The 11,845-nt window shown below is 39.4% G+C and overlaps 1 protein-coding gene across 3 annotated transcripts in view; it reads right to left on the bottom strand.

Moving 5' to 3' along the window:
- Positions 1–11,245: 11,245 nt before the first annotated feature.
- Positions 11,246–11,845, bottom strand: part of DPH6 (diphthamine biosynthesis 6) — a 370,092-nt gene continuing 369,492 nt past the window's right edge. For all 3 annotated transcript variants that reach the window (XM_050953883.1, XM_050953882.1, XM_050953881.1), the window contains exon 15: positions 11,246–11,579. In XM_050953883.1, the coding sequence (XP_050809840.1) occupies positions 11,464–11,579 (116 nt within the window). In that variant the 3' untranslated portion in view covers positions 11,246–11,463. The remainder of the gene's footprint in view (positions 11,580–11,845) is intronic.

Below are 11,845 nucleotides of genomic sequence, written 5' to 3'. Positions count from 1 at the left end.
TGGTAAGTGTAGACAAACCCTAAGTGTGGGATTTTTCCAAAGCTCCTAAGGGCGTATCATAGAACAATAGCAGTGAAGCCACAGCAGCCCAGGCGGTAGCTCCTACTAGCTGCAAGTACATACCCAGAGTGCCAGCTAGGCTTGTATAACCTCTTCTGCCACAACTTCACTCCTACTGTTATTGGAGCGAGTTAGAGCAAAACTAGCTCTGGTATGTCCACACATGCTGCAGTCACACCACTAGACATACCCTAAGTGGTTTGGAAGCACTAATCCATTTAGAAGTCAATGGGACTTGTGCACCTCAGTGCTTTGAAAATCTCACCCAAACTTTTCACTTTCAGCAAAGGTGACTGAAAGGGTTAAGCTGTCACTAAACCTTGTTTGTGAAATTCTGAAAGAAATAAGAGAGGCCTTGCTCACCTGAGGTGCAATCAGTGAATATCTTGATGCATCTGTGGAAAAAGCCATTAGTCTCTGTTTACTATTTATGAGGATACTAATTCCATATTCTGTGGAGGGGCAAGTGCAGATGCTAGAGGCTTTTCACATAGCCCATTAGCAGGCAGCAGTTCACTTATGTGTTAGCCCCCTGTCCTGTCTCAAAATGTCAAAACACCTGGAGGCGACTCAGCAAGAGAGAGGAGCAGATAACAGAGAGGAAATGTTGAGTTTAGTCCCTTCCATTGCAGCTTGTTAGTGCCTCTTGGAAAAGCTGTGGGAGAGCCCACTGTTGCAACAAAGAGGGGGAGCGAGAGCATCCAGGAAGCTTGGCCAGGACAAACAAGCAACACAGAGGGAGATGGGAGAACACAGACAAAAAAGAGGCAAGAAAGGAGACAAGGAAGAAGGGAAAGAGCAGGGAAAACACAATGGCAGAGGAGGGATGAAAGGGAGGAGTTAGCAGACAAGCACCAAAGGAAAGGAAGTTAAGGAGGAGAGAGAACTAAAGAGTAGGAGAGTGTGACATAGTGAAGGGAGAAAAGAGAGACAAAGTGGAGAAAAGGAAACAAAAGAGCAGGAGAAAAATACTGCCCAAAAACCAAAAAAGAGGAGATAAATGAGCTGCAGAGCAGGAAGAAAACAAAAAAGCAGTGTTGCCAACGCCATGATTTTATACTGTCTCATAACATTTCCTGTTTTTTTAAGCCCCCGCTCCTGGAGTCAAGTGATTATTTGAGCATATCCATTTTCATTTTAAAAAAAATAAGTTTCTAGCCCTCATGGTTCTGGAGAAAAGCTTGAAAATATGAAACCAGTGTAGCCTTAAGGCTCAGAGACCAGAAGGCAAATAAAAAGAACTGCAAAATTATTTTAAATTCCATGACTATTAAAGCCAATCTCATGATTTTTGAGCATGTAGGTTGGCACTACAGAGAAAGAAAATCCACTCTTGTCAGAAACAGTGACACCTGTCTGATGCAGGCAGAAAACTCCACTTCTCTAAAACCTTACTATGGCTGTTTCCAGAGCAATAGTGCTGGACTGAGTTAAAAAGGTTGGACAACTGGAAAAGAACGAGAAAGAGAAAGAGGAATAACTATTTCTGAACTGTTTCTTGGGGTGAAACATGGAGAGAAGAGATCTGCGGCTCCCTGTTCCAGACTGTCAACCAAAAACCTCTGTCAAGTCCCACCCCTCCTCCTGTCATATCATCATTCTCTCTCATTTTACTGAGAATTAGTGCTGTGGTAAGGACTGTGCTGGCCTAAAGTTACTAACCACATTACCAGTGGAATCAATTACATGCCTAAGCAGCCTCCGACATCTCCGCAGTCACTCTGCTAATAACAGCCTTACAAGCACTTCGCATACGTAAACCAATTAAATCCTCACTATACTTTACAAGCTGATTACAGTTATCCACATCTTACAGGTGGGGAAACTGAGGCACAGAGTGACTAAGAATTTTGTTTAAAGATCATAGTAGTCAGTGGCAGAACCGGAATTAGAATTTAAATGTTCCTATCACCCAGACCTGTGCTCGATCTACTTGACCATGCTGCCTCCCAGTTACACATGGCTGCTTTGTTAATAGTAATGATGATGAGTGATAGCCCCGAGCCTTAGAAGTAGAGCTGGGAGGAACATTTTTGATTACATGTAATTTAACAGAAATATGCTGTTTTGTTGAAGCTGAAACATTTTGTGAAGATGTGTCAATTTGGATTATATTTTTGATGGGACAGTTCTGAGGTCCAGAGAGAGAGAAAACCAATCCGAATTGAAAACCTGACCTTTTAGCTCAGAAAACAGATATTTTGACACTATTCCATTTCACAAAAATGTTCAGCATCTTTTGTTTTTGTTCCAGTGTGACCGAAAACAAATTTGGAAACCCTGATAGTTGTCACAAAACAGAATTGTTGTCCTTTGGTCAGAGCTACTTATAACTTGAACTCACTCTGTGACATGTCAAAAAGTTTGACTACCCTTGATATGTGTATAAATATACATATATATATACACACACACACACACTCAGAGGGAGAGAGACAGAGAGAGAGACAGCACTCAATATTTGAAATACAGTATATGAAATTGCTCACAGCACATTAAGAATGCTCAGCAACGTGTAATTTTAGGGTTGCACTTTATGTTGTAAGACACATTGTGCTTTTAGCAATCTTTTTTCACTCACTAAGCACACATTATTTGAGTTTTCTAGTTGAGTACAGACCTAAAAGAATCTTGGCTTTTTAAAAGAGGGCCATATATTATCATCAAATACTGAGGTCTCAAATCAGCTGTTATTTGAACACTATCTGCTTCTTTTGAAAGTCCTGTATCATCCTTTCATCAATATTCTTTATAGCAAGCCATGAATTTGGAGGATATAAAACCTATAAGTCCCATTAAAGAGGCTTTACATACAAATTGCATATTCTTTGAATGTCCTTTTTATAAAAACAGTTCTCAAAGATCTTTTTGTTTGACCTTTCTTCATTTCCTTAGTTTGTTTTCCTCGTCAAGGACTTTCACAGACTATTTCTCTTCATTCATTTCATCCAATGAAAAATAGCGGGAGCAGTCTCCCAACACCTCTGCTCCTTTCCTTAACCCCCCATCACATCCACAATATCTGCCCTACAGTAAAAAGAGGAGCAAAGGTGATGAGTAACAGCTGTCAAACAAGAAAGTTGCGAAACGGTATATGTGTGAGAGAGAAATCAAATAAAAAACGGAGATGAAAAAATAATTTACTGTATGTAGCGCAGAGGAAAAACTCATGATGAAGTCCTACGTTAACTCACATAATGCCTTCAGGAATCAGAAAAATGACACTGTCAAAACACAACATTAGTTTTCAGAAGCCTGCAGGCAAAATTTTATTTATTTAAAGTTAGCTCCTATTTTAATAACAAAAAAGTGGCAGCATATTCTACATCAAAGAAAAAACTTTTCCTAATGTTTCCATTCCTTTTCTGAAGTATGAAAGCTGAAGTACCAGAACTGTCTTTCTCTAAATAATTATGTGAGTGTCAGGATCTCAACCTGTGAAAGCTTTTTCTCTGCAACGGGGATTGTACTATAGAGACTCATCTCTGGCACTGCTTAACCTGAACAGCAGCAGGGGGATATTTTGACTATTTCTATTTAAATTGTTAGTTTTAAATAAGATCCATAACAATTAAAGAAACAGCCTGTGTCCAAAACCATGGATCTGAATGTCTGTGTATTTTAGTTCCTATGTCAAAGATGAGAGCGGTCAAGGGTCACTTTGTAGGATTTTGCCGATGCCAATTGTCCACCCAATCTCTGTGATTAGTATTTAGTATTTGTTAGACAGGGGCACCTAGGACAGGTCACTCATTTACAGAAAAATGGCAAATAAATGGTGGTTCCATCACTTCTCTCTCACTTTGTTCTCTTCCTTTAGGGCACCCCTTGTGCCCCAAATTCTGGAACCATTGTCTCTGCTGATTTGCCCGCACATGGAGCATATGGATTAAAGGCAGTTTTGCATTACCACTTTAAAATCTTGTTTTAAGAACTACAGAGATATTGAAATGCATTTAATGATCTCTTTCTTGGATATAATATTTCTTTTTCTTGGTCCTTGGAATATTAATATTTTACTGCTTACAAGCCACTAATTAACGCTGAGGTGGCAGGCCATGGCCCTTTTCCCCAAAGCCATCTGATAAATAGAGAGCAGTCATTCTCCCAGGTCCTCATTCCTCTGGGTTTATTCTTATTTATTTTTGGCTTTTTGATTAGTTCTTAATAATACCTTTACTTTTGGCACTTGCCTTCTTTCTTGTCTTCTTTTCCTCATTGTCTCATACCATGTAATGCTCTCCGTTTGAACCTCAGGGGTCATGGCATTAGAACTGTGCAAAATCTCCCAAGTTTGGCTGCACTGGTTTTGCATTTGAATGAACCTGTTTTTTTCTTGAAATGCTCTCATCACAAACTAATAGGCAAGGTTTTGGTTTGAATGTCTGTTCTACAGAGTGGGATTGGGTCTTCACTCTGATGTGACAAGAGAAATCTGGTGTCCCAGAAACGTATTTCTCCTGACTAATAAAAGATGGGAACTACAGAAGGTGTGGCTAGGCTTCTGACAGAAATAAGACTTAGTTCTGACCCAATGATAGAACTCTTATCTCAAAGGAACAACATTCTTCTTGAAAAAATTGGGAAATAATAATGATTTGGCAACAGAATAAAATATGTGAACATTTCTCAACAGGAATTATGAAGAATGTGAAGGTCTCTCCCTGTCAGAGTCAGACAGACAGAAAGAGGGGCTCACAGCAGAAATCGGTGGGTGGCAGAGTCTTCTTTTCTGAGTCACAGCAAATAATAAAGCTTCATGGTTGCCACTGTAGCTGTAAGGTTGCAGTACATTACGTGACAACTGTCCTTCTGGAGGTCTGACCAGAGGATTTGTATAGTTTTGCTCCACAGTATATAAGGTTTACAGTCTCTGATGATACTCTCCTATGCCTCCTATATGCAGCAGACCCACAAAAGGTCATCTATGTCCAGGACTTTCCAGGCCTGTGGAGAGAGGGGCTGGTTGTGCACGTTATGGCCTATAGTACTGTGTATTGGTGCTCTGTGCTGTTAAATACCCCAGTGGTGGACAAAGGGAATCTTGTATACATAATTTGTAAAGCACTTCAGGATCCTCTGAGGTTAAACGTGCTATAAAAATGCAACAGATTATCATGAATGTTCTCAAGATCTTTAGCTTTATGGAGATGACTCCTCTTGTGACTGCTACAGATATTATAGCAAACCAGACTCCAAACTTTCCAGCTGGTGTACAAGCAAATTGGTGTTCATGATCATATTCATGATCATTTTTTTTCAAAGATATCATCCACCTTTGACTTGGATTTGTGCATAACTTGAAAAAGACTCAAGATTTTTGAAAAAACAGAGAACAGAAAAAAAAAGCATGACCTAAATTTAGCTCACTGCAACTTTATTTTGTATACCATGTCTTTCAAATGCTTGCAAAAGGCTTCAGATTGTACACAATGTATTTCACAATCCTTTAGCATTAAATAATAGAATTACAAAGATAAACAGCAATGAGATAGCAAATTTAGGTTGGACAGTCAAAGGTAAAAAATGGTTTAAAGAGATTTCAAATTGCATAGAGAGTCAAAGGGCTTATGAAACAAGAAGGCTGCTCCCGGTTGAATGAGCTGCAGGGAAGAAGGCCCTCTTGTCCACCAGTAATCAGATTTTTTGGGAGAAGAAACCAGGGCCTGAAGAGAAGAGGTAGGCTGGAGGAAGTCAGTCTATGGAGATTTTCAAAAAAGGTGAGAAGTTTTGAATGTGATCCCAAAATAAATGAGATTCCAGCAATGAGCAGCAAAGAGGAAAATGCCAGGAAAGTTCAAACAGATAGGTATCAAAAGAGAAAAGGCAGTAGTAGGAGGATCAACAGTGGGCAAAATCTACCCATGAATTAATCATACAAAAGATGAAGCCAAAAATCCAGAGCAGTGAGTCACTGGTAAAAGGGCACTTGCATGAAACAGAAGGGTGCACTTCTCAGGTACCCCGTCTGGTTTTTAAAATTAAATCTTAAAATATGTCAAAAATATTCAGTGTTCAGATGAGAGAAAGTTGAAAAAAAAAAGCCTTCAAGATCTCAAGTCTGTATTTTGAATGCTTGGCTAATACATCAACACTGGCTGGCCTGCCAAAAATATTAAAATACAAGTAAAGACATCATAAATTAGTAAATTGTCAAGTATTCTTAATATGTATTCCTGGTGCCAGACATACTTATAATAGTAAAAACAGGTTACCAAAAAAGGCTAAAATATTAGTGCCAGCTACTAGTCAGAGAGATCAGAATAGTTTTATTTTCACACACAGAATAAGTTGGATCTGTAGAAGCCAACGCTTTCTCAAAGAAGTGATGATGATTTAACTTTGGACACGCAAAAAGTTTCTCTGTTTAGGATTTCTGTGTTCATTTGTAGAACTTTATACCATACAGTACAAATCTTCCATTAAATCAATGCATTCATTTGTTTGAAATACAAGTTGTATTCAGTCACTGTATTTTGATAGAGTACAACATTGCACATAGGCAGGAGATAATGGATTGAACAGAATGTCCTTGAAGGAGAATATTTGCTTCAGATCACCTCTCTTATACCCAGGAGATATTCTGCTTCCAATGCTTGCAAGACTTCTGAAAGCTGAGGGGAAAGGTGCACCAATGCTATGTGGTGTAACAAATTAGCTTTGAATCACCTACCTATAAAATCTGAAAGGAAAAAATATTAAATAATCTCTGTTTAAAATATCTCAATGTCATCCTTTAACCTATTTAGGAAGATCAGCTCTGGTGGCTTTACGAAGTCCAACCATGTGTACTGTACAAGCTTAATGGTATTGTAGCCATCCAGTTTTTGAAATGAGTGAAACATAAAGTTATTAAATCAGTTTTTCTCCTGCAGTCCCATTTGGTCATTTCCTTTAAGCTTATTTCTGTGCAATTAAAGAAATAAGTATGCAGATTGTTCTTAAAAGAGGCAGAAGACAAAGTTCAATGATATCTAACTCTGCAACCAACACAAGAAATAGATCTCACCTATTTTTTTTTTTAAAAATCTCATAGTATATTTTGAGCTCTTGGTACAGAAGAAAAGGGAGACAGCAGAACTTAAGTTTCTAGGCTACATTTAAAAAAAAATCATTTTCTCCAACTGTCAACACAGCTTTCCTGTTGGACTGAAACGTGTCTTCCCCACATTTTGTGTTTTCAGAGCTGGAATCTTCATCAGTGTACCTGTTGTATCATAACATGAATAAATCTTAAATTTTCCTAGGGGGTTTTATAAAAAATCAAAGAAACAGAAGAATTTGTGTGCACATGTGTATAGAAAAAACCAAAGCTCTCAAAACCAATATCTTACCTCAGCATATGTATTTACATACCCAAGATCAAAACCGGTCTAGGTAAACTCTACAGCACTGTCAATCCTGTGGTAAAAGTTACATTTATACGTTTCAGATATTAGCATCCTTTTTCCTCTCCCACTCCTGCTCTCTGTGTAAGGCTCCCCCCCACAGCCCTTCAACTAACACTCTTTGGTTACAAAGAGACTGAAGAAGAGCTCTGTGAAACTTCCCATTCACAGCAGGGCCAGGTAGTTATGCTGAAAGTACCAAAGCATATAGCAGATAAAAAGGTGTTAAGACATTTTCTTCTGTTATAAAAGTCATAGGTCTCTATATGAAACAGCATTTTAACTCGTGTTTCAATATTGAACAAATTACCTTCTTCATATTTAAAACTCAGCAAACCCAGCTTCTAACCTCAGTTACTTGCATTACAGCGAGGAGGTATGAAGCCTTTCAAGTCTGCACTAAAAGACACAATTTCTCCCCCCCCGTGCTATTCACAGAGAAAACATTTTAAAGCTCTTCTAGGTGTTTCAAGAAAAGGAAAGAATTCCTGGCTGGAAGCATTTCTTGGACTAATGCATTGCTTCACCAGTTTTCAGCACCTACACAAATTATAGACCCAGTTGGGGGGGGGAGGGGGCTAGTTTGAGGCTTGAAATCTTGACATCAGACAAGCGCGACATCTTTGAGAACAAGTATCCTGTCAGCTGAGTATATATTGTATCATTCACTGTAGTACAAATGCTATGATAACGAGTATTTGAATGCCTTTTCTAATGTCAATATGAACAGATTAATGAGATATGGTACAGAGATGGGCAAATTGGTACCTCTTCTCCAGCACCACGTCTCTTTTTATGTAAAGCTAAAAGCACTGATCCTCACTTGAAAGGCTTTGTCTCCATCTCCTCTCCCACTGGTCCCCACCTTGTGCCTTGTCGTCTGGCCACTCTTCACATTGCAACTAATAAAATGTGTGTATTTTAAAAGCTAGGGGGAAAAAACGTGCTCATTGAAGCTGAATGTGGTGAGTGCTTGTCTGGCTGGCCAGGAGAAAGGGGTATTGCCCTTTCCTTGTATACCTCTGCAACTGGGTGGCAGAAAGGTTCACCTGGATGGAGTAGGGAGAAACAGGAAGGAACTTAAGTGGCTGGACCAGGTGAGGGAGAGTCCCCTTTGGGAGGAGGGGTGTCATTCCAGAGAAGCCCTCTCTCATTGCAGTTGGGCTAGCAACACCAAATAGTCCCTATTTTGTATATTGCCCTGTTCATCTCTAGTGCTTAAAGTGCTTCATAATATTTTTAGGTATTTATCCTCACCACTGCCCAGTGAGGTAGGGAAACATTATAACTCCAGTTTAACAGATGTGGAACTGAGGCACAGAAAGGCTAATGACTTGGTCATAAAGGAAGTCCATAACAGACAGGGAATTGAATTTTGGGTCTTTAAAAGAATCAACCTTTTGGGGAAATATGGAGTGGAAGCACTGATTGAAAGAGGGAGAAGGAGTGAGCTTCACCAAGAGGCTGCCACGCTTCTGTCTCCTGGGAGTCCAGGATCCTCTGTGACACTGTTAGGCCTTCACTGTCCTGATCCTGACACACGTCCTGACCACACTGGCCTAAGAGAGGGATGCAGATGACATTGCCACCTCCACCAGCTTTGGCAAAATCCCAACCACCACGTTGTTGTCATCCCCATCTCATGTGTGTTCTTTTCTTTCCTCATCTTATTTCTTCTCTTTCCTGTCCGTATCCTTTTGCCTTCTGTCAAATAAGAGTCTGGCTTAGCTGGCCAAGACTGCATAATTTGCAACACTGCCCTAAGCCTGTGACCACAAATTAGATAAAATTTATGCCCTAAACAGCCTGACCCTGGTATAAGCTGGTCTCGCAGTGCTCAGTAAAGCTCTGTGCCATGATTCTGTTTTGCAGTGAGGTGCAAATCAGAGGTGCAAGTCAGAATCAACACTAGAGATGGAAGCTGGATTTTCCATCTTTGCTGTTATTTTTTCTCTCCCCTTTTGTGTGTGTTTGTCTTGTTTTGTCTTCGAGAATATGGGATCAGACTTCAACAGCAGCAGCAGCAATAACAACAGCTCCAGCTCATCCCAACTAACTTTTTCTTTTCCTGCCCCACTCCCTCTCTGAAAAGGCAGTTTTTACCATCTTTAACACTCTCTAAACCACCACCAAACAAGGGGTTTCCTTCTAAAACCTCTCTCCAGCTAAAGGAAAGGGAACAAGGGATATTGTTAAAATGAAAACCGTACTTAATATTTCACATTTCAAATTCTCCGACAGTTTCTCCTTTTTTTTTTGGTTATTACCTCAATAAAAGGTTAAAAGCTTTTAAATGGTGTGTTTGAACTAAGCAGGCTGAGATCTGTGCATACTAAACCCCAAACCTTGTTGAAAAGTGTTCAGTGTTGGACACTTTCAGGGTCATGTTAACACCTTTGAGTCTTTGGGCCAATTTATTCCATCAACATTATTGTAACGGTTTTAGGCTACTCGAAAAATGACACTGACTATTCCTAAACGAATGTGTTGATAACAGCACCTCCCTGATACCAGACTCTTTCCCATTTTCTCAGGGAATGAATCAGGAACAAGAATCTTAAGTTAAATCTGTCTAAGCATCTGTAGCGTGTAATGATATGTAACTACCTCTGTGTCTTCCCCCTTCTTTCAAAAGTGTTTGAATGAAAACAAATTAATAATTGACCAACAAACATTTTACACATTATGAATTTAAACAAAAAGTTACCCCAATTAGCAGAAAATGCTTCAGGATGAGTTTTTAATTATTACAGAAAATAGCTGTGACCAAAACAACCCTCAGTTAACACTGTGGCTACTGTACTGTATTTTCTTGTGTGGTGAGAAGGAATAATGACAAGTCTGACTCCCAGATCACAATTAGCACAGTATCTCAGATATACAAGGCAAGAGGATACCAAGGAAGATCCTCTCATTCCTCCAGGAATGATTACATGCCTGATTGTGAATCAGATTGTATTTTCTTAAAAAAATAATCTTCCAAGTGGAACATTAGGGAGGGAATTCATGAATGTGTAACATGGAGATAAGAACATCACTCTTTCCCCAAGGTTTAGTTTTACAGGCTTTGCCTGAGGATGGGCTTTCTCTATAGTGCCTTGGAGACTCACGCTAAATCAAGAAGGCTAGCTGTACTATCCTGACCCTTAAATTCATTGAGGGGGAAATTCTAGCCCCACTGAATTCAATGGGAATATTGTCACTGACTTCAACAGGGCTGGGATTTCACATTTAGAGTCTGATCTCACTTCACCAAAGCCAAAATTCCCACTGACTTTACAGGGAGCTGGTTTGGGCCCTTCGGGAATATCAGTAGTTCTGTACTGAGAGTTCTACAATGGATAGAAAGTCCAAAAATACTCTGTACTGTTTCTGGAAAACAGGTGGCAAATGCTGTGTTCTTTGACAATGAGAATTTGAATAAGCACTGTGAAAAAACGGAGACTGTGTCCTCTGTTATTCTGATTGACTGAATGTGTATTATGACTACTCAGGTGAATAACTGTTCACCAGCATTGGAAAGGGGGCAGGGGGGGGTCACATTCTGGCCAGGAGTAAGAAATTTAGGATCTGATCTGAAGTCAGTGTATCCAGTGCAAAATTAATGTAAGAAATATCCAAGACTGTATTGGAGCTCATGTACTGATCCTCCAAACAATGGCTGAAAATGACAACTGGTCTAGTGTGCCCAAACCTTAGCATTCCAGAGTCATTACTATCTCCTGTGAGTTGCTTGTTGTTGTTATTAGATGTCAGAAAACACTTTAGATCTGAGAAAAAAAAGGACAGTATTTTGAAACAAAATCTTTATTTTTCCTCCAAAGGCGGAATGTGTCATTTATCCTCAGGCACTGTCCATAGAAATATTAACCTTTTAAGACAGGCTTGGCCCAAATCAAGCAATGTACACCTTGATGTTTAATGAAAATATTCAACATAATCAAGATCAACTCTTCTCTTCACTCTTTTCTGGGTGGAATACATGCTTTGATATCAACTGATCACTTATAAATGACTAGCTCAGCCAGCATGCTATATGAATAACTTCCTTTTCAGGTAAATCCTCTACAGGTACCAGAATCAGAGCTGGAGTCTTCTCCCCCAACTGATCTTCTAGATAATCTTTCAGTCCTAAAACAGGAACAAAATGAATGATGAATACCTTCTGGTTTTTGTGTTATAGTCATTAAACAAATGCATTTTATACTGTAATAAGTGTGTTGTCTTAAAAATGACTTACATATACATTTGAACAAATCACTAATTTGTAGGATTCTGAATATCATGGAATCATAAAATATCAGGGTTGGAAGGGACCTCAGGAGGTCATCTAGTCCAACCCCCTGCTCAAAGCAGGACCAATTCCCAACTAAATCATCCCAGCCAGGGCTTTGTCA

This window comes from Gopherus flavomarginatus, chromosome 5 (genome assembly GCF_025201925.1).
Source record: "Gopherus flavomarginatus isolate rGopFla2 chromosome 5, rGopFla2.mat.asm, whole genome shotgun sequence".
Taxonomy (NCBI): Eukaryota; Metazoa; Chordata; order Testudines; family Testudinidae; genus Gopherus; species Gopherus flavomarginatus.
Note: the sequence above shows the minus strand (reverse complement) of the source record. Positions and strands in the feature narration are given on the sequence as shown.